Source organism: Cydia pomonella, chromosome 25 (genome assembly GCF_033807575.1).
Source record: "Cydia pomonella isolate Wapato2018A chromosome 25, ilCydPomo1, whole genome shotgun sequence".
Lineage (NCBI taxonomy): Eukaryota > Metazoa > Arthropoda > Insecta > Lepidoptera > Tortricidae > Cydia > Cydia pomonella.
In genome coordinates, this window is record NC_084727.1 from 1457584 (window position 1) to 1482069 (window position 24486).

At 41.2% G+C, this 24486-nt stretch overlaps 2 protein-coding genes across 2 annotated transcripts in view; one reads left to right on the forward strand and one right to left on the reverse strand.

The window, feature by feature from the left end:
• LOC133531700 (uncharacterized) overlaps positions 1–24486 on the forward strand; it is a 131114-nt gene that overhangs the window by 101968 nt on the left and 4660 nt on the right. The window lies entirely within an intron of this gene.
• On the reverse strand, positions 22599–23905 carry LOC133531717 (uncharacterized). The gene has a single exon (XM_061870093.1). It carries the CDS (start codon positions 23787–23789, stop codon positions 22599–22601), a length of 1191 nt encoding a protein of 396 aa, XP_061726077.1. The 5' UTR covers positions 23790–23905.

The following is a 24486-nucleotide window of genomic DNA, read 5'->3' on the forward strand; positions in this document are numbered from 1 at the left end:
CCTTCCCTGCCGTATCCGGCAATGGCGACTCCATCAACAATTCTTATCCGGATTATGAAATGCCCTTATGTGGCTCACACACACACACACACACACACACACACACACACACACACACACACACACACACACACACACACACACACACACACACACACACACACATACACAAAAGGTCCAAAGCAGAGTAGGAGACTAATGCTGTCGTCGTAGTTACGTCAGTGCTGACCTACGGAATATCCATCTGGGCGGATGGCTAGGAAATCAAGAATCGTGGGGGAAAGCTGCACCAATATATCGTCTGAGTGCCCTGAGAGTAGCCAGCGCCTTCCGCACAGTATCTGAGGAAGCAGTGTGCGCAGTGAAGCAGGAACTTTGCCTATCAGAGTTTTAGCTGGACAAAGACAGGCCCTTTACCGACGAAGGAGCTAAACTAAACTCAGTCCTGATGAAATCAGAACAGAAGAACGGCAGCACAGCATAAGCCGATGGCAATCGCAGTGGGATGCCGTAGTATAGGTGGACGTACCGCGCCACACCACGGATTGACGTTTGGCTAAACCGAAGTCATGGCGAGGTCAACTACTATCTAACGCAAATGCTGTCAGGTCATCGCTTCAAACATGATGATTCCCCGGAGTGCCCGTCCTGCCCAGGAGTCCCTGAAGACGTGGAGCACGTGTTCTTTGTGTGCCCCCATTTCAACTCGATGCGGATTGACCTGGAGGCTGTCCTCGAACAGACAATCTAACCAGAGACACTAGTAGGGACAATGCTTTTGTGATGACGCGCTCATAGCGCGCACACAATACAAGACAGCAAGGCGACATCGCGGCGAGCGCACCGCACCACGGCCGCCGGCCGACTAGAGGCGTCCGCCCCCCGCGCGTCTCGCCGCTCCGATCCGTATATAAGGCCGCGCGCTTCCAGCGACGCGGCAGTGTTTCTCGCAGTCTCGGACAGGCTGCTAGCTAGGGGCACTGCACTCTGGCTTTGCGGTGCGTGGGCACGCACCAGCATCCGGAGATTCCTTTCCCCCTTCATTCTTGGTTTTGCGCGGCATGTGGTCACGCGCCTGCGCATTACTTTTGCTGGAGGTCCCTCTACCTTTCCTGAAAAAGGGATAGACGGTGCAGTGTAGTGGTAGACGCACTAGCACATATCCCGATCCTTACTTCCTGTCACTCCTACGAAGGGCTACAACGGTGCGACGCGTCCAGCACGCTACCCTTCGATACAACCGATCCTGATACCATCAGCCTGGCCCCCGGTAACCGTCCCGGGAGGTCAGAACAACCCCGTATAGTTGTCGCGAGAAGCTTAGGGACTCGCGCCGTCCTTAATATCCCAGATAGGGGATCCCGTCCCGCGCTCAGTAGCGTAGGTTTTAGCATAAGTGTAGTTCTATAAATAAACCGGCGTAAATGACCGCAGACTATCTAGTTATAAACCAGTGTTTCTTTATCAACCCCTGTGTCCCCTCACACCTGAGCTAAGCCGAGAGACAACACGAGTTCCCGTCTGGACTAAGGGAGATCGTGTGTCGCCACACCCGTCCCGACGCGTGTGACAACATCACACTTTTATCAAAGACCGGTTGGGACGCGACTAGTAGTTTCGCGACCAAAATACTTAAAGATATCCGTGCCACAGAAAGGAAGAGAACCAAGAACAGAAACACTTAGAAGGAATGAAACAGTGACTAGTAACTTCCACTACCAGAAGGAAGAGCAACAACTAGATCCTCTCCCCGCGAAGTAATGCCTAGCGGCGGTTTCCGTGGGGAAGCAGAGGCCGGATAAAGAGGAGGTTTTTAAGTCGGTATTGAAGTGAGTCCGACATTGCGGGCATAGTCCTGACGATACGCAAATGTATATTTGTACCTCTACATAAAAAAACACACACACGCACACACACACACACACACACACACACATGCATTTACATTTTTTATTATATTTAATTTATTTACAATAAAATGAGTCTGTTATAATCCTCGCTATGTGAAGCTTCTTCATGCAGTAAGGCCGTCACGAGTGGTCTAGCCAGTGTTAAAAAGAAGGTAATAGGATGGAATAAGCATGTTAGCGATGCGCACAGAGAGGCGAGGGCTAGATTCGAGGAGTGGGTCTGGTACGGCAAGCCCAGGGGGGATCTGTTTTTGATGCTATGTGTCACAGTCGAAAGGTATTTAACACTTTCGCGCGAGCACCGTCATTTGACGTCAAAAATTGACCAATAATAAATAATAATAAATATTATAGGACATTATTACACAAATTGACTAAGTCCCACAGTAAGCTCAATAAGGCTTGTGTTGAGGGTACTTAGACAACGATATAAATAATATATACAAATACTTAAATACATAGAAAACACCCATGACTCAGGAACAAATATCCATGCTCATCACACGGATAAATGCCCTTACCAGGATTTGAACCCGGAACCATCGGCTTCGTAGACAGGGTCACTACCCACTAGGCCAGACCGGTCGTCATTACCAATGTATCGAGACACAACGTCTAAACACGTCTTTACAACAATGCATTTTAAGGGTACAACGTTTGTAAACGTCGGCTGGCCTTACTTTACTCCTATAGCTACGTCATTGCGCCACAACACGGCTCAATTTTAAATCCCTAGCGCCACGCTAAGTCGATATTTTTTTATTTTCTGTAGGGCTCACTCACACATATGCAAGTGTTCCCACACACACACACAACGTCAATGGACGCCGTCCGTTCCTATACGCGCGGTACATTCGGTTCGCCTGCGCACGCGAAAAGGGTAACGCGCATGCGGTTATGTAGCGGCCGAGATTTTATATTCGCAACGGCCGTTCTGTGTCAATGTAAGTACATTTTTTATCGATTTTGAGTGTAAGATTGTAATCAAAAGTTATGTTACGGGCAGCAAGTGTTATCTTCTACGTATATCAAAGTAATTTAATCGTCTTATACGTAGATGGATAAGACAAACCACAAGAAATTTCTGCAGGTGTTTGAATGATCTTCGTCACGGTAGTCATCAGCAGACCCATATGAGGACGATGGAGAGTTTTGGTCTGATAAGGACTACGATCCAGTCGATGAGCAACATAATAGTAGCGATAGTTCCATAAGTGCTTTTGCTGAAACAGTACAACCACTGAGACACAATTCAAGCGTAGATATGGATACTGCTGATACGATCTCAATAGATTCGATTGGGCACACTTGAGACATCGCCACTTCCCGACCCTGTGGCTATGGAGGACAATCCTCATGCCTCGCCGCAACCCGGTCCTGAAATAGAGGCTAACGCCGTCCAGCACGCGACGCTGTCTCCTAATCCTCTGGAAATGGAGGACAACTTAACACCGCACGCTTCGCCGTCTCCAGTAGCGATAAACGCTAATGTCCATCAGCGATGCCAACTCCAGACCCCGTGAAGTTGGAGAGAGACCCATCACCGCACGAATTACAACCTCTGATTTAGTTGAGATGCATGCTCCGCCCTCTCCCGATCACCCGAACGCCGCACTCCCTCAAGTTCGCGAGCATATAGAGGGCAATTTGTCGCCGAACGCCTCACCAGCTCCTGATCTCTAGGAAATAGAGAGGCGTCTATCATCGACCCTCTCACCACCTCCCAGTCCCGCGGAGATAGAGATTAACCCGTCCTCTATCGCATCGCTTCCTCTTAATCTTGAAGGAATAAATGGTTATATTTCATCTTATGGACCGCCAACTCCTGAGCGCGTGGAGATAGAAGAAAACCCAACACCGCTTCTTAATGTCATGGGCAATGAGGGCAACTCACCAGGCACGTCAACGCTTCCTGATTCCAGGGGAGTAAGGAGTGATCCATGACCTGATGAACCTTCTACTCCTCCGTTATCAACATATGTCTCTCGCAACCGTACTCTAAGCAATCCTTCAACAAGTAGATGAGGCCCAAGGTGCAGGACTCCTCCTAGAGATGATGTTTGGGAAAAAACAACTGCCAAATTACCTACTTTTGATTTCGACACTATTTCTGCAGGTGTTCAATCTGATTTAGGACCAAACGCTTCAGTTAAAGACGTTTTTGATAATTTATTTCCTACGCACATTATTGACTTCAGTACTTCTTCATTGTAGTAGCAAGAATAAATGAAAACGGAAGAGCTCTCTGCGCTACAAACAGGCCTTCTACTAGAAACTCGCGTCGTTATAGATAAAGATACCGACTGCAAAGAAATACAGGAATTTTTGGATTTATGTATTTTTATGGGACATATTGATGTCCCTAAAAACGAAAACTTTTTACCTACACTGTTCCCCGTTATTATCATCAGATTTTTGGGTATATCAATTACCATCACGTCTGGGCGCAGATTCGAACAAATATTGTGATGCCTGTGTGTATCTGAGTTAAACGCACCAAGAAAAGAATAAATTGTAAGGTTCAGAGATGCTATTGCTAAGAAATTCCGTGATTACTACAAGCCTACTAAAGAACCCTTTTTGGATGAATCGTTACTTTTGTTTCACAGGCGTTTATCATTTTGGCAGTATATCAAGTCTAAGAAAGCGCGTTATGGGATAAAATTCTACGAGTTGACTACTTCTGATGGTTTCATACGTAATATTTTCATGTATACAGGAAGTGATGAAGAAGTAGAAAAAGGGATAAAAGACTGAAAAAATTGTCATGCGACTGATGTTTGTATGTGGCAAAAAGTGTTATTGGACATTGATTTACTATAATAAATATTAAAAATAACACAAGAGTATAATGTTGATTATTTCCTTTTTTTCCTACGAATATTTAGATGTTTGCAGAGGGCTACAGTTGTCAAATGTCTTCGTTATAATTGCCGTATAATAACGTTTGTTGAATGTACTTTTGAAACATGAATATGATGGGCAGGAACGTACATAAACGTCTAAGTCATAAGACGTTGTAACCCTGTGCAAACAAATACCTTAGTAATATGTGACGGAACGTTTTTAAACGTTAACGACGTTACACGTTGGTCACACAAATATAAACGTTGACATGCTCTTATACGACGCAACGTTTATAAACGTTAACGTCATATAACGTTGAGTACTTATATATAAACATACATCGATGGCATAAGGTGGAACGTTAATAGACGTTGACGTGATCAGACGTTGTTTCCTTGTTTATAAGCAGAAATTGGTGACATATGGCTGAACGTTTCTAGCCGTAGACGTCATTGAACGTTTGTGTCACGTTTCAAAAGATCGTTTCACAAGTTAAAAGCAGTACGTATATTAACGTTGGTTTATTTTGTATGGGAAAATACTGTGCACTCCAAGTACTATTGGTGAAGTGGGGTGCTCGCGCGAAAGTGTTAAATCGAGACTAAGGTGGGTCCAGAATCATCAAGAACAGATAAAAATGGATTTACTTGCCACTCACCATAAAAATAATGATTTTAAAAACTTTTGGAAAAGCACGAAAAGAATGGAGTCTAGGCCTGGTCTGTCTGTAAGTGTTAACGGTATCTCGGATCCTAAGTGTATTGCTAACGTGTTTATGGAACACTTCAATGTGAGGTGCTCTTCCACCGACATCGGCAAGGCCGAACCGCAGCAGGTGCTCGATGCTGGCGGACTGGACGGGGAGTCACAGACCAGGTTCAGCATTAGCGACGTAAGTCAAATAATAAAAGGTATGAAAAGGGGTAAATCTCCCGGTCACGACCACTTGAGCATCGAGCACCTGCAGTGTGCCGGTCCCCACCTGCCTCGAGTACTAGCAATGTTTTATAACCTATGCATATGTCACTCTTACCTACCGCCGCTTATGACAAAAACGATTGTAATACCTATTGTCAAAAATAAGACGGGTGACATTTCGGATAGTGCTAACTATAGACCTATTTCTCTGGCAACAATTGTAGCGAGGGTGCTCGACGGCCTGCTCAACGTACAATTGGATAGGTATTTAAAATTGCACGACGCGCAGTTCGGCTTCCGTGCAGGCTTATCTACCGAAAGTGCTATTATTTGTTTGAAGCAGGCTGTCGAGTACTATACGCGTAGGAAAACACCTATTTATGCGTGTTTTTTAGACCTTAGTAAAGCCTTCGATCTTGTTAATTACAATTTACTTTGGAAAAAACTTGACGATGTGCAATTTCCTCGAGAACTCATACGCATATTTAGGTGTTGGTACTCTGGCCAGAGAAATAGTGTGCGTTGGGGTGACGTGATGTCCGACGAGTACGGACTCGAGTGCGGGGTGAGGCAGGGGGGTTTGACCTCACCCAAGCTGTTCAATCTGTATTGGATGCCCTGATCGGTGAGCTCAGCAGTACTCATGTTGGTTGTCATATAGATAGGGTGTGCTTTAATAATATAAGTTATGCCGATGACATGGTACTGCTGAGCCCATCGATCGGTGGTATAAGAATACTAATTGAGAAGTGCGAGTCTTATGCCCAAAACCATAACTTACGATATAATGTCGCGAAAAGTGAGTACATGGTTTTTAAGGCGGAGAGCAAGTGCCCATCATACGTCCCACCCATTCGCTTGAATGGCGTACAACTGAGGAGGGTTTATTCCTTTAAGTATCTTGGGTACTTGGTCACCGACGATATGCGTGACGACGCGGACATCGAACGCGAGCGTAGGGCATTAGCTATTAGGGCTAATATGGTCGCCCGTAGGTTCAGCAGGTGTACAGCGCAAGTTAAAATAACACTTTTTCGAGCGTATTGTACTTCGCTGTAAGCCTGCAGCCTGTGGACGAGATACACGCAGCGTTCTATGAATGCCATGCGTGTACAGTACAATGACGCGTTCAGGGTACTGTTGCGGCTGCCGCGATACTGCAGTGCGTCGGGCATGTTCGCCGACGCGCATGTGGACGGTTCCACGCGACGATGCGCAAGCGCTGCGCCGCGACTCTCCGAAGGGTGCGCGACAGCCGCCACAGTATTCTGGCCGTAGTTGCAGGGAGATGGGACCACGGAACAAAAAAAACAAGGGAAGTGGCATATGACCCGTTGAATAAGAGAACCGATGTCGCCAAAACGCACACTATCACAATAACACACACAGATAAATCTACAAGCTGATTGGTTAATATTGCTTGCGCGAAACGAAGTAAAAAAACTTTTAGTTGGTAACATAATTAAAACCTTATGTCCATGGTATAATATCCGAATTCGAGCATAAGTTCTAGGACTTACAACTTATCGGATTCGATTATTATCACTTGACTGGGAGACCAACGCCACTTGGCGTCGAATAGAGAAACTAATTGCAAGACAAATTATTTAACGCCATCTAGCGTCGAGTGGCCAAACTAAGAAGTATTTAGGGATGTGCAATGCTTTTTTTGTAACATCGATCGATATCGATAAAAGTGGCTTGGTTGCATATGGACAATGTATATGTTGTGTAAGTAAGCTACAGGTAAGTATACAGGGTGAAAATTTTTAATGCCACCTGAAGGTAGGGTTGCCATCCGTCCGGGTTTCCCCGGATTTGTCCTAGTTTGTGCATTTATCCGGGTAGCGTGCGGGGGGGGGCTTCATTTGTAGTCCGGGTTTAAAATACAATATGAAAATATCTCCATAAAAGAAGTACTAGATGCACGATTTCTATTAGGTATAGTTATTGACAATCAATTGAACTGGAGAGAGCATGTAGATAAATTATGTACCAAACTAAATAGGTTCGTATTTGCTCTAAGAAGAGTGAGTCAAACTGTTTCCACACAAGCAGCACTAATAGCGTATAATGGATAGGTTAACTCAATTTTAAGGTGTGGTGTAGTAATCTGGGGAAACTGCACTGATAAGCATAATGTATTTATTGTTCAAAATCGTTGCATTAGAGCCATATTTTCAGTTAATCCAATAGAGTCATGCCGTCCATATTTCATACAAAATAATATTCTTTCTTTCGCCTGTCTTTATATCTATGAAGTTTCTGTTTTTGTTCACAAATATAAATATCTGTTCACAGAAAACATATCATTGGGTCCTCGTGTTGTTAGACCGAAATACAAACACAGGTTACCTAAACCATATGTTAACCTGTCACTTACTTCAAAAAACGCCTATATCATGTGCATCACAATCTACAACAAATTACCTGATCATTTTAAAGACATGGATCTAAAGCTGTTTAAGTCGAACACAAAAACGTGGCTTATAAAAGAATGTTTTTACTGTATAAATGATTATCTAAGTTTCTCATGAGTGTTGCTAGTATGTAAGTAAATATGTTAACATAATTAAATATGTGTATACTGTAAATGTATGTACACCTGAAAAGGTAAAGTTTCGGTGTGACTAAATATACAATTATATATTCGACCTACAAAGTAACCTGATTCTTACATACAATAAAAAACTTTGAAACTTTGAAAAACTTAAAGTCTTAGGCCGCCCGCGGCACATGCACAACCTGTTTAAAAAAGACCTGTTGACATGTCCGGGTTCTGGACTCTAAAATCCGGGGTTTTCACGCGTCTTGTCCTGGTTTCAAAAATTTTGAGATGGCAACCCTTTTTTTTCTTTTTTTTCACGCAGGGGTAAATGCATTTACGCATCTCACCCCCTGGCTGGGGAGGCCAACTTGGGGGTTGGTATGTGGGACTCGCTCCTCCCGTTACTCTCTCTGTTAAACAGTGGGAGGGGAAGAGAATACCCACTAACATCCCCTGCGGCGTTGCCCGCTCTACCGTTATTGGGGGAGAGATGGCAACCCTACCTGAAGGGAAAATACTCTAAATAATGGAGATAGCAAATATCGCTAAAAGGAAACATTCCTTTATTTTTGAAAAGTAACAAAACTGCATGCAAAAGTTTTTAAAAATATTGTATTAAGAACCGCGTCTTCAAAACACGGTATTCATACAAAAGGCGATAATGTTTTTCACCCCATAAACAAAGACGAATTTGCATGAATTTTGGAAGTGTTGTACGTAGGATGGAAAACTAGATTAGTTGGATTGTTGCCAGCAAATATGATTATTATATTAGTGTTTGTATGAAACTTGCATCTGCTAATAACTTTAACTTACTTTACCATCAACATTATTTTTTTGTAAAATCAAAACTTTTAAACAGTTTTACACCATACCTACATTTCCAAAAGTCATGCAAATCGGTCTACGTTAATGGGGTGTCAAAATTTACTACTCTAATTTCTACACGTAAGGTAAGGATTGTAAAAATAATTCCACACTAAATGCCCATTAACAGAAATCAAATCGTTTTTTTATTTCAAGTAAGAAATAATACAATTTTATTTGTGAAGTAAAACTATCGTAAAAATCGGATCATCGATATCGATACTTTATTGACTACACCTCCGCACTGGTCGTGTAGCGCGAAACTGATGCAATCTTCTAGAATGTTCTTTAACTATTATGACAGATAAAATTCGATCTTATTACACTTACGTAAGATTGATTTTTGTATTGTACAATGCCAAAAAATGCGGAGCGAAAGCAAAATTTACATAAAAATGAAAATTTAATTAAATAACACTTAACGATGACAGGAAATGCCACCATTAGCCAGATTTTTTATCCGGCTAGCATTCCTGCACTCCAGAATGGAGCAATACGGCATATTTGCCCTTGTTTTTCAATCTTATTGAATATGGCTCATGCATCTGTCACGCATAAGCGGCGGCGGCGTACTGAGCGCGGTTGAGCACTACAGTGCCTATCGTTGGCACGCGTGCCACGCCTACTTTAGGATTCTACTGTTTTTTATGTTCTGTGGATGGGACAGTGCATTAATTAGGCACTGGACCTCCCAACATCTTAGTTTAGGTACTAGCATAGTAATTTAAGTATATTTGTAACTAACAAAATATGGATTGTGTCGTCCGAAATAAATGATTTTTATTTTTTTATTTATTATAACTTAATTTCTAATATCTAACATATTAGGTAAATGGTCATTGTTTTTATTTAAGTTTTAGAAATTATATTTTTACGTTTTCATATATTGTATAAATAGTTTACTCGTTGTTTTGTTGTTAACTTACGGAAGAGCGGTGCCTCCTAAATCAAGAGAAGATGTGTATTTAAAAAAAAAAAAGATTTTTGTATTTGTATTGTAATGTACCGGGGTGTGTACCCGGACGTCGTGCGTTCACGGTACACACCCCGGCTTGTACCAATACCAATGAGTTTTTCGAAACTTATGTGCTATACGATATATCATTTCATAATACAGGGCTCTTTTTAAGCAGTTAGCCATACGGTAATATGAGTTGCAAAAAGTCTCCAAAAACATCCTAGTGAATAAAAATAGTGCATTTTTTTAATTTTTCATTTTGTAGCCTGTTCCGTGGTGGAACAGAATGAATATTGATTAGTATGAATTAGTTTCTATACTTATTTATTAGCTCTATGACCTTTTCTTCACACATATGCCCGTTGTCATCATGAAATATTTTAACCATACGCCACCTCACAGACTTAGGTATAACTATTCCCTTTTTGCCCTCTATAACTTTACCGCCGCCGTCTTGTTTTTTTGCCGTCAGTTATACAATATTCTTTTTTAATGTCCTTGTAAGCGGTTTCATTTTTCAAATCATGTGCATTTAATTTAGGATCAGCTTGTTGCACAGCCGTAACCCAAGTCGTTTGATCAATATGAAACACTGATTCAACTGGGTTTCGACTAAGGGCGTCAGCGTGTTGCATTTGTTTCCCTGGACGGTAAGTAACTTTAAAGTCATATTCTAATAATTCCAGCCACCATCGACCTATCCGGGGAATCATATCACGCTTAGTCCATGTAGTGCTTAAAGCATTGCAATCGCTTACAACCGTGAAAGGTTTTCCCAATAAATATACCCGAAATTTCTTTAAGCTCATGACCACCGCAAGTGCTTCGAGCTCATACGAGTGATACTTGCCCTCAGCCTGTGTTGTCTGTCGACTCGCGTAAGCTACGAGCTTAAACTCTCCATTCGATTGTTTTTGCATAATTTGCTAGACCAATCGCAGACGCATCTGTGTGAACTTGTGTTTCGAACTCCTCATTATATATGGTCAATACCGGATGCGAAACTAAAATCGATTTAATTTTGTTAAAAGATTGCGCCTTGAGATTTTTCCCAAAGCCAATGGGCATTTTTTTAAGGAGAATCGTCAACGGACGTGAAATCAATGCAAACGACGGTATAAATCTTCTAAAGTAACTGGCTAATCCAATGAATTGCCTTAGCTGGTGAACTGTGCTAGGTTTGGGAAAATTCTCAACCGCTTCCAACTTCTTTGATGAAGGTCGAATTTCACCCACCGCAATTTCAAATCCGAGGTACTCAATCTGAGTTTTAAGAAATGCACACTTTTCTTTACGCAACGTCAGACCTGTCGATGATATCAAACTAAGTATTTGTTCGAGTCTTTCTAACCCTTCAGAAACTGTCTCGGATTACACATTATGTCATCCAAATAAGCCCCAGCAAATTTAAACCTAAGGTTTCCCAACATCTGATTAATAGCCCGTTGGAAAACAGCCGGAGCGTTGGCCAATCCGAATAGGACTCTCTTGTATTGGTATTGTCCAAAAGGTGTGACAAATGAAGTGAACTTCCTACTATCAGGATGTATCCACAAGTGATGATACCCCGAACACATGTCTAAGGTACTAAAATATTTTTGTCCCCTCAATTTGTCGATTTGATCCTGTATTAAAGGTAAAGGATACCTATCCTTTTTAGTAATACTATTAAGGTGCCTGTAGTCAACACACATCCTCGGCTCACCATTTTTTTTTGATACTAGTATTACGCGGCTTGCGTATGGGGAATCACTGGGTTCAATAATATCTTGATCTAGTAAATTATCAACAATTTGTTTAACCTTAACTTGTTCTTGGGATGACATTCTATACGGCCGGTAGTAGAAAGGCGTTGTACTTGTTAATTCAATAGACATCTCAATATTAGATGCTCCTATCCGGCCCTCATGTACCGCAAAACAGTGTTCATATATATTTAACAAACGTTCTAAGTTTTGGCGATCTTCACCAACCAAGTCAGTGTTCAACGTATTGTCCTTAGCCGGGTAAGCTCTCGCAACACATTTTGATGCGTAAATCCTTATAGGCGTGGGACTATGACTTATAAGGTTAAGTTCGCCAACACTTTCGTGTAAACGAATTGGACATCCTAAAACATCTAGCTCTCTACCCGGGGTACGATGATGAGAGGATTTCACGATAACAGTATCACCACTGTGTTCTTCACCATCATCGGCTAAAGACACTAATACCTTATTAACGCCTTGGTATAAAGTTGTGTCGTGAACAATGTTTAACTTTAATATCCGATCAACTGATATGGGGTTATCGGGTAACGGATCACTACGTTCGGTACTATTTTTGTCTATTTCTTTTATTGTCAGCTGATTGAAAGTCTTAATCACAAGTTTACTGAGCTACCCAATCTAGCTCAGTAAATGTCCTACCTATTATCATATCAGTATCCTGTACTTCGTCTTCTACCACATAAATTGGCACGGTAGCCGAAGCTTGATCTAGCGCAATGTGAGCTGTCATTTCACCAATAGGTGTTATAAGGCCACCACCATAAGCTTTAATACACCGCGACGACCCCTGCGTATACTGCAAACCCGTGCGCGCAACGGCCGTGGCCGTGATAGTGTTAATAGCGCTGCCAAAATCCACGTATGCCATTAACTCAACATTATTAATCATAACAGGTTTGTGATATTTTCTGTCTTTTACATCAACATCTGACATTTTAAACAATTTTGGAGGCTTTGTATTTGAGTCTTTCTTGCGAAAACAGTTGTCAGCGACATGACCCCACTTGTTGCAATTCGTACAATGTCTCTGCTCTTTGCAATCAGTATTAACATGCCCATATTTAGAACATCGATCACATTGCTTTACATCGGTTTTTGTACAATTCGAAGAGAAATGACCTTTAATACTGCATTTATAGCAAGTGACGTCATCGCGCTGAGACTGTTTTCGAGCTGTTTTAGATTTACCTGAATCGTTACTAACCGAACTAGCCTTACTTTTATTTGTATAATCAAAACCAGCATCTGATAAGTATTTCAATAGACTTTTAGTATCACGTCAAGCGGCACCCCGCGTGCCGACTCTCAAGAATCGTTCACCGTGAAAATAATGTCGTCAGTTATAACGTGATCTGGTTGATCACATTTTTTTCCTAATAATAACTTTTTGTAATAAAAGTCCAAAACGTTTTCATTATTCTCACGTTTTACGGTAACAAAATCATACAATTTTGAAGCTATGTACCGTCCTTCAGGAAAATAACTTATTAATTTTTGTTTCCACTGGTCCCACGTATAATCAATATCTTGTTGCGAATTAAACCACAATCGAGCATTCCCGGCAAATTTGTCCGTCATTTGATAAATAAGAAAGCGTTCATTCCAGTTGAATATTTTTGCAAGTGCCTCTAAACGTCTTATCCAAACTTGCGCTGTCATGTCACTTGATGCATCTCCGGTAAAAACAGGTATATTATCAGAGCCCGATAATAATTTGTTCATCTGACCTTGTTCCGACGTACAAACTGTGGAAGCGCCGCAGTTAGCACTCGAGCAAGAGGCCGCGGCAGGTCCAGCTTCTCTTGGCGCACACCGGAAGAAGGCGGCCGGTACCGGTAGCAGCGACGACTGGGGTATGGCGCGCTCCCCGCGCGCCCCCGGTGACGTCAGCTCGCCCGCCGACAACACGGCGCCAACGCCGCCAAGCTCTGGGGTAGACCTTGCTATCGGTGGCGTCGTTGACATCGAAGCGCAATCGTTTGTTGTGTCTAATGTAACTGCAATGGCGGAGGTTATATTTTTTTGTCCCTTTGACTTATTTTCCACCGTCGCCGAGCCTTGAGCAGATGTATTTACTAATTGTTTCATTAAACGCTCTAATTTGTTAAGCCTCGTATCTAAGTCAGCATCCATTTTATTCGATTTTCTCCTTTTTGGAGTAGGCCCTCGCGAACGTCGCCCAGAGCGCGAACGCTGCCTGGAGCGCAAGCGCCGCCTGGAGCGCGAGCGCGAACGTGAGTTATTATTATTCATCAAAATACTTAAAATTAAAATATCTGTAGTGGGCGGGTTATGTTTACTTTTTTTTAAAGTAAGCTCGATCGCACTTCTGAACTGTTAGCAAGGGTTCAGAAATGAGATAAAACTTGCTCTTTAAATTATTTATTTGCGTAATCGTAAACTCAGAGGCTTAGACGACGGTGCGTGCGTGCCGTGAGGCGGACCGCGGGGCAAATGGACGATTCGACTCTTGCGCTGTGGCGTCTGCGGGGCGCGGCGTTGGGGGGAAGGGGAGCCACGCTGGCGGGGCGACAGTCTCCGGGTTCACCTTCCTACACTACATTATCTCAAAGCCCTGTTTCCGAAGCGACTATCGCGCCACCTAGTAAGTGTAAACCAAAAGGAAAGTGCCTCCTGATCTAGTGCACCCTATGGACATATAAAGCAGAGGATTTTCCCAATTTAACCACCGCTGTCTCCAAAGGCACTGCTGTATTTATGTAAGTTGACCTCTCAATATTATCGAAGCTAAGCCGACCGATCGTGGATTACACAAGACATATTCGAGCAAGATTTAATTTTCGACGAATTAAAGAGAACATTACAGTTCGCAGCGACAAATATAGATCAATTTCGTTCAAGAATTACAGATTTAACAGTGAATCGGCGAAAGTTTACGAAGATTCAAACTAAAATCGAAAAAGCGTTATTTAAATCGTAAAGCTTCAACAACGAAACCAATATTAAGATTCGCAACGATTTTAATGACTTGTATTACGCCATAGTTACGCATTTAAATAACCTAAAGACGTGGAAAAGCGTCGCGCGTGCCACGCTCTTACGCCCAAAACGCGTTGAGCAATGATCGCCAGAATTTACCAAAATTATCACTTCCAGAATATCACGGTGAACCGACTGGTTGGCCTGCCTTTTTCGATTTATTTCAATCGCTGGTACACAATAACAATGCACATAATTTAATTAAATCAAATCCCATAACGGTAAGTATTATTCAATTGAGCTCGATATTCTAAAATCCCGTTATGCCAATAAACGCATATTATTGCATCACATCTGAACAAGTAATGTGATGATGATGTTTCATGTCCTAATGTGATAGGTTATTCAGTGTGTGGTTGAAGGGGAACAAAAATGTGATTATTTTGGCGCTACGACGCACGCTAATACGTTTTTTTTCTTGTTTTTTTATTATTGTTTGGTGTCGTGTATATAGGCCAATCCTTCTCAACCAAAGTCATTTGGTGCGATGTTTAGTGTCCCGTATGAGTGGAGATATTGTGGTGTAGCAGTTGACTTTTCAAATTAAGGTCAGTTGAAGTATTTTTATATTTGTTTGCTTTTGCCTCGTGTTTTCTCGTTGCTGGTTAATGATAATATCATATATTTTGTCCAATTTATCTTTCACTAACCTGTCGTCGTTTAGGTTATCCTTCGATTTGGCCTTTTTGGGGGGCATTTTCACAATTATTTGATTAATAACGGGTGTTCACAGTAATATTTAATACATACTTTAAAAATAAGTTCTATTTTAATAAAATAAATAATTATCAGAGCGATAACTATTAGCTCCTTTCTTGCCTGACAGCATATACTGTGAAGGTTGGAAACCTTCACAGTGTCGTGGTAGATAACTGGCAACGATTATTTGAATTCTGAACTATCGCCCTGCTGAAGGAATGAAGATCTGCAGGCGATTTCATTCTGAAAGTTGCAAGCATCTGAGTTAGTCGATATTACTGAATTTCGTTTATGAATATAAAAAGATTATCAATAAAATAAGAAATCTACCTGGAGCCTTTACATTCCCCACCTCAGCTAGACCGTATCTCTTTTACAATACACACAATCGACCAAGTAATCGAAAAATACACTGAGTTCAAACGGCCATTATATCTAGCTTTTATCGACTATGCAAAAGCGTTCGATTCTATCTCGCACATAAGTATCTGGAACGCACTAAGAGACCAAAATATCCCAGAAACATATATACAAATATTAAAGAACAAGAGCACAAGTAGAAATTAACTGGACAGAACTGGCGAATCCATATAAATAAAGCGGGGCGTGAAGCATTCATCCATTGTCACATAAATTATTCATCTCGGTCCACCAACATATCATGAAGGACTTAGATTGGACTTCAAATGGTTTATTCATTAAAGGAAAACATCTGAATAACCTACGGTTCGCAGGCGACATTATCATCTTTTCAGAAACAGTGCGTCAACTGGAAAAAATGATGAACGAATTGCACCACACAAGCATGGAAATAAGCTTAGAACTAAATGTATTAAAAACTAAAGTCATGGCAAATTCCACAGAAAAAGCTATAATTGTAAACTCACAGCCATTAGAATATGTGCATAAATATGTCTACTTAGGAAAATTAGTATTGTTTAGCCAAAACAGAAACATGGAAGAAGTTGCTAGAAGGATCGCTATCAGATAAGATGGAACCAATTTCTTTAAACTGATACGAGGTACGTTGTCTAATCCTTCGTTTTTACAATTGGTATCACTTAAAGTACCACTACACATAAGAGGCCCTTTCTGCAGTTTCATGCCGTGTCGTACAGCTGCGTTCGTGACCCACAAATGGTCTCGCCGGATGATCAGCGCTGACTTTTGAGTTAGCATTAATGCTGAGGCGGGACAATTTCGTGGTAAACTATTTATTTATTCTATGTTTCTTTCTTTTGTTATGTTGTTATACTTTTGTATGTCATAGTTTATCACGAATAAATACTATGATTTCTGATTTCTGATTTCTCTCCGATTTCTCTCTCTATTCCTGGTTCCTAACGCTAAAATAAATCTGAGCAACTCTCCTCTGTACGTGGCCTTGAATCATATCAACAATATTCTGCTCTATGACCCTAATGTATCTATACAAATATTACACGACATATTAAAATATGGCTAACTGGTCAAAAATAGCCCTGTATATTAGCAGTCGACTTTCCCTAAAGGAAAAGATCGTGAAGAGACCTGACTATCTCAATAAGACAAACGACCCGATCCGAACTTGATACGTCAAACATTTGCTAAAGATACGATATGGATTGAATATGTCAGTGTCAAAAGTGACGTTTCTTCAAACAAAAATAATAATAATTTATTCAGATATTAAATAGATAACACCCATTGAAAACCCATCTTCAATAGCCTAAAATAGTGCACTTTTAAAGTATAGAGCAAGTAAAGCGTTTATTTTAGTTATCAATTTATACTAACATGCAAATACAAATACAATCCGCCACATGCTTCGTAAAAACACAAATGTAATTCGCACAGTCATCGTCACAAACTTATTGTACATTAACACGAAAACAACTTATAAATTCCGCAACAAGCTTCGTCAAACACCTATAATCTAACGCCCATCCCCACTCTGCAACAAGCCCGGCCCAAAAGTTCCCATTATGCCGGCAGCATTCCCCCGCTGTATGGCAATGGAAACCTGTTGGACCAGCCAAGACCCAGAGCGGGGATCATTACCCTTCTCCCGTAAACGCCTGCCCAACTCCCTAAAAAACTCCATAGCCTCATTATTTTTTATTTAATCAAAAATAAAACCGGTGATTACTCGGATAGTTCCAACTACAGGCCAATATCATTAGCTACCATCATTGCCAAGGTACTGGACAGTCTGCTTGATCGACAGCTTAGTAAATATGTTAAATTGCATGATGCTCAGTTTGGTTTTCAGGCTGGGCTGTCGACTCATGCAGCTATTTTAAGTCTCAAGCATACTGTCCGGTACTATACTGAGCGAAAAACTCCAGTATACGCGTGTTTCTTGGACTTATCTAAGGCTTTTGATATGGTGTCCTATGATCTCCTGTGGCATAAGCTGAGATCAGAAACTAACCTGCCAGAGGAAGTGATCGGTATTTTTGATTATTGGTACAAGAACCAGGTGAATGTCGTAAGATGGGTAGATGCATTATCGGAGGAGTACAGATTGAAGTGTGGAGTGAGGCAGGGTGGTTTGACATCTCCTCGACTCTTCAATCGGTATGCTAACTCCTTGATATAGAATCTCAGCAGTACCAGGGTTGGCTGTTGTGTGGCAGGTAAAATGGTGAACAACATTAGCTATGCCGACGATATGGTGCTGTTGGGACCCTCTGGGTGTGCAGTTAGTAGGCTGCTTGGCGAGTGTGAGAGGTATACGGTGGCTCATGGACTTAAGTACAACACGACGAAGAGTGAGGTACTCGTATTTCAGTCGCGCGGTTTTAAATTAGACAGGGTCCCGAATATTGTGTTAAATGGAGTACCACTAAAACAAACCGCTAAATTCAAGTACTTGGGTCACTGGGTCACGGAGTGCCTCTCGGACGACATGGACATTGAGAGGGAGCGTAGGGCGCTGGCTGTTCGTGGGAATATGTTGGCTCGCAGGTTTGCGCGATGCAGTAATAAAGCAAAAATTACTTTATTTAAGGGTGATTTTAGGACCTTCTGGAAGCACACTAACGCCCTTAATGTAAGACCTAGCCTACCAGTGAGTGTAAATGGATGTAATGAGCCAGCGGAGATAGCGCAGTTATTTAAAGATAAATTCAAGGTAGAATCACCTCTGGGTGCCACAGTATAGTCATGTAATGCTAAGTTTACCGTGTTCACATTCACATGTAAGGAAGTGTCTGAGGTGATCCGTCACATCCGTATCGAGCATCTGCAGGCCGCTGGCGTACACTTACCCAGAGTGTTAACTCATGTCATTCCTATTTGCCAGATGAAATGTTGAGGACAATTGTCGTACCAACAGTTAAAAATAAAACCGGGGACCTGTCAGTCGCAGGTAACTATAGGCCCATCTCATTGGCTACAATAACAGCTAAAGTACTTGACGGTGTGCTGGACTTGCGACTTGGTAGATATCTAAATTTACATGATGGGCAGTTTGGTTTTAGAGCAGGATTATCTACCGAGACCGCAATTTTAAGTCTAAAGCACACCGTCAAGTATTACACAGAGAGGAGCACGCCTGTATATGCGTGTTTCCTCGATCTGTCTAAAGCCTTTGACATGGTGACATATGGTGTCCTGTGGGATAAACTAGCATCAAGTAGGGTCCCGCGTGAAATAATAGATATTTTTAAATATTGGTATGGCAACCAAACCAATACGGTTAAGTGGAGGGCAGCACAGTCGGAAGCATATAGGTTGGAATGCGGAGTGAGGCAGGGGGGTTTAAGCTCACCAAAGCTTTTCAACTTATATGTTAACGGACTGATAGAGGAGCTCAGCAGAATATACAAATATACAAATAATTTTATTGAAAACAGTATAAGTACAGTGTTAGCACTTAAAGACTAAGGATTAAGGATAAGGAAAAGTTTACAAATGCCTGAACTAGGAGTTCCTGTGTTTCAGGCAGAATAGGACCATATTAATTAATTTGTAATTATTCACTTAATTATAATTATAAATAGTACACAATTAAAATCTGGTAGGGTGATAACCTTAACAAAATAACTTATTTATGTATTCTATATCAAAGTACAGTAAGAAATCATTTTACGACTATTAGTAAGTTCTCTGTATCATCGTATGTCATTTTTTGAAGGGCGCGTCGTAGAATATTCTTACAACCAGCATAGCTAAGTGGGTATAAGTCTAGTTTTGAATTTAACCTGTTGTACAAATAAGGGCCCAAAAAGACAAAAAATCTAGATGAAAATACGTGTTTTCTTTGTACGGTTTGTATACATATAATATCTTTGCGCCTTTTGTTACTCTATGCAGTGTTGAAAGGAATTTTGGTGTGCTGCTTAAGTGTTGTGCTTAATATAAATAGTTGACGAACAGTTAGTACTTCACATGCTTTATAAAGGAGTTCAGTGGAGTATAAGAATGGGCGGTAAGTAGCTACCTTTAGTACAGCTCTCTGGGCTCTTTCTAGGTTTATTAGTGTTGTTTTAGCTGTACCACCCCAGGAAGAAATACAGTAACTTAGTATCGATTGACACAGTAAAAAGTATACTTGCTTGATTAAAGTTTGGTCACCTATCGATCGAAGTTTTTTAAATACAAATATTAATTTTCTAACTCTATTGCACAATGCTTCAATGTGATTTTTAAAAGAGAGAGTTTCGTCAATAATGACTCCCAAATACTTAATGTTGTCAGTAATAGCTATAGATGGGCATGTACAGGGCTTATTTGTTTCGTCCTCACAGTTATGTGCGTAAAGTGTGTGATTATTTGACATTGGATCTGATTTCCGCATGGAAAAGCTTATAAAGTTTGTTTTGTCAGAGTTCAGTGTTAGTAGATGAAGTTTTAGCCAGTTAGTTACAACATTGAATCCTCGTTGTGCGTACTCGTAAACCTCGTTTGTTGACTTTGCGGAAAAAAGTAGCGCAGTGTCATCTGCGTAGGAAATGATTTTGCCACTATCTATCTTTAGATTGCATAGGTCATTAATGTAAATTAAAAATAGGGTAGAGGCCAAAACGCTCCCTTGTGGCAAGCCGTAAGATGTGTTTTCTAAATCTGAGCTGATGATGTTATCTATTTTTACGCATTGAGTTCGTCCGTTTAGGTAGCTCGCGATTAATTTGTGCTGTGTGCCCCTAATACCTAGTGATTCAAGCTTGTGCAGTAAAATGGAAATAGAAACGGTGTCAAAAGCTTTTGCGAGGTCCAGAAAAATTCCAATTGTCTTGTTACCCTTGTCTAGTTCCTGAACTAAATAGTCGGTCAATTCGTGTACAGCATCTGCAGTTGATAACTTGGACCTAAAACCAAACTGCGTCTTTGACAAAAAAGCATGCTTCTCCAAATATTGCACAAGTCTATTATTAATAATTTTTTCCAGAATTTTTGATGTCGCTGGCAAAAGAGAAATAGGTCTATAATTTGTTACTTGAACTTTGCTTCCAGATTTATAGACAGGGATTACAACGGATTTTTTAAGACATTTCGGAAATATTCCTTCAGAGATGCACTTTTGAAATATATATGTTAGTGGTGGAACCAGGATATGTCTGAATGCCTTTATTATTTTGTTCGATATGCCATCCCAACCGACCGCGGAATCGTCTTTTAGGCTCATGATAATCCTTTCAACCTCAGCTTCATCCGTGTTTAATAGGACAAATGATTTCGAGGATTTATATGTACTAAAATGTATTCTTGAGGGGGATGAAGACGGATCCTCCTGGATTTTTTCAGCCAGGTTTTTGCCTATGTTAACGAAAAATTCATTTGTGCTATTTGCAGCTAGCAATTCAGACGGGCCTACTTTCAACAAACTTGCAGATGATTCACGTTGTTTTGTTGTGTATGTTACGTTTTTAATATATTTTCAAACTAATTTACTGTTTTTTCCAGCAATTTCCAGCTGTTTTTTGTCGTAGTTTGTTTTTACGCTTTTCAATAGGTTGTTACAAAAATTACGATATCTTTTATACGACAGTTATAATATAAGATTGTCTGGATTTGCTTTAGCTTTCAGGTGAAGTTTATCCCTGTGTCTCATGGACCTGGAAATGGAAGAAGTCCTGGGGTAATCCATGGTTTTATATTAAAATTCTTGCTATTTAAACGTGTATTATAAGTGTTAAGTAATATTGCTTGTTGGACATTTTTAATCAAGTAGAGCATACTATTTTCTGCATCAGCAGAATTATAAACGGGGCCAAAGTCAATATTGCATAAATCATCTCTAAGTTTGTTTATGTTTAATTTAGAGACAAATTGCGTGCGAGTGCATGGGTTACGTGATTTACGATATAGGGTTAGTAGGGCAGCTCTATGGTCGGTCACTGTAGAGTCAGTAACAAGTGCTAATGCCGAATAATTCGATTTTACCATAATATGATCTAAGCAAGACCCGCTTTGGTGCGTAGGAAGGGTCTGCGCTGGGAGTAAGCCATGGAAAGAGCATAGGTTAAGGTAGCTCTGGGCTGTCAAAGACGATTCGCTGCTTTCAGCTAGTATGTTGATATTAATATCTCCTATCAATATTATATTTTTAAAGGATGTTAATTTACTTAGATTTTCATCCAGAGATTCGATAAAATTACTTATATTTCTAAAGGAAGGGGGTCTATACAAAGCTAATATTGCAGTATCTGAACCGATTTTAATTAAAAGCCGATTGCAATCTAGTATATGGGGTTCCTCAACTGTGATGTTTAAGTTATTTTTAACATAAACTACTACCCCGTCGTTTTGGTTATAATTAAACTTACTGCTATACGATATGAAACCTGGCATATTTGGTAGATTAGTATGGGTATTAAGCCAACATTCTGTCAGTACAATGATGTCACAAGTAATATCCAGTCTTTGTTGAAATACATTAAAATTATCAAAATTTTTGGAAATACTGCGTATGTTTTGAGTTAAAATTGATAATGAATGCCGACAGAGACGAATGTGTTGTTTGCAAGTTTCGACATCGCATGCTTTAGACTCTGATACAGAGAAACTATCTAGGTCAGAGAATATGCTATTATTCATAGGTAGTTAAACTAATGAAAACAATAAGTGCTATATAAATATGTGAAAAGTTAGCGCTCTTAGGCGCCTTCATAATCTATCGAGTTTATATACCTTTTTTCGGCCAATTGTCTAGCTGGGCATTCGGCGTCGCCTGTTTCGTGGTCGCATGGTTTCTTGTAGTGGAAGCATGTTGCACATTTTGGTGCTTTGTCCTTTTTTGTACATTCCTTGAATGAGTGACCCGCTTCGCCGCAATGTCCGCAGACGTTAGACTCCATTTTGCAGGTCTTCGCTGCATGACCGTAGAATTGACATTTAAAGCAGCGGGTAACCAGGGTGAAATCCCTTACAGGGCACGATGACCAGTTCACAAAAACTCTATCGTTCGTAATTAAGGCCTTGCGTATCACTCCAGAGACCTCAATTATATAATTACAGGTCTCGGCGCCTTTTTTCCCGGATTTGTGACTTAGCTTAATCGATGCCATAAATTTTTCAAGCGACCAATCTTGTAATTTATCGGCTAAGTTTTGTTGGTAAATACATTTCAGAACTTCAGGTTCCTGCATGTCCGTGGGAACTCCGATGACTACAATTCTGGGCTTGCGTTTTTGTGGCTCATCAACAGTAAGTCCAGAGGTCGTAAGCTGCGCTGATTGCTTGAGTTTTATGACGTCCTCTCTGGAGTCAGTGCTTATTACTACACCGCCGTTTCTGATCTTGCGCAACCCTCTCACGTGCAGCTTCATTTCGTCGGGCCGGATAATCTTTTGAACGAGGGATTTTGTCTCCTCGCTCGATTTCAATTTGTCGACCGGGTAAATTGCGACTGAACTGATGTTAGATGGTTGGACGTACCTCGATCCATTTTTCTTAAGGGCGTCGGCAAACGAGACAGATCCCGAGACTATTTTTTCCTGGTGAGCCTGGCGGGACTGATATGCTTGGATTGCATGTTGTTTCAGGGCTTGATATTCAACAGCCATTTGTGAGGCATAGTGGGTCACGGTACGACACAGGTTGTTAATTCTAATCTTCTGGTCAGAGTTAAGTTTACCTTCTGCAGATGTAGCGCATACGTCTTGCAGGTTCAGTTCAATCTTCTTTAGCCAGGTTTGGATGTCACTTGTGGGAAATACCTTCGGGGGCTCTTCTTCCTGTTGCATGTTTGCGGGTGCGGGCCCGGGCGGGCCGGGCTGCGGTGTGGGTGTTGAGGGCGGGCTGCGGCGTGTTAGTCCACTACGATTAAATGGGCTATTTTCCGACATTTTTGCTCCACTTAGACATTATACTATAGCCGTGGGTGCGATAGATGACTAATGACCCAGATAATGCACGATTGGAAATGCAGACAATCACGAAATTTGCACGCGAATAATTAATTATTTTAATAAACACGTCCGATCTCATTGACGCCTCATATAAACTTCGAATGCCGGTGGGGTGTTATATCGACGGCGTTAGTGTGAACAACATAAGCTACGCCGACGATATGGTGCTGCTGTCCCCCTCTGTCAGTGCACTTAGGAAAATGCTGAGTGTCTGTGAGGCCTACGCGGTAAGACACGGTCTTGTATACAACTCCAAAAAGAGTAAAGTCTTAGTCTTCAGGTCAAAGAAAATGAACCCTCAGCATGTGCCTTCTATAGCTTTGAATGGTATTGACCTACAGAGAGTGTCACAGTTTAAATACCTCGGGCACTATGTGACGGAAGACCTAAAAGACGATCTCGATTTGGAGAGGGAACGAAGAGCATTAGCGGTCAGAAGCAATATGTTGGCTCGTAGGTTTGCCCGTTGTTCAAAACAAGTTAAAATCACCCTTTTTAAGGCGTTCTGCCAAGTATTTTACACGGGTAGCCTATGGGTCAACTACACGCTGAAAGCCTATAATGCTCTTCGTATCCAGTATAATGATGCCTTCAGAATCCTGTTCAGGTTGCCACGGTTCTGTAGCGCTTCAGG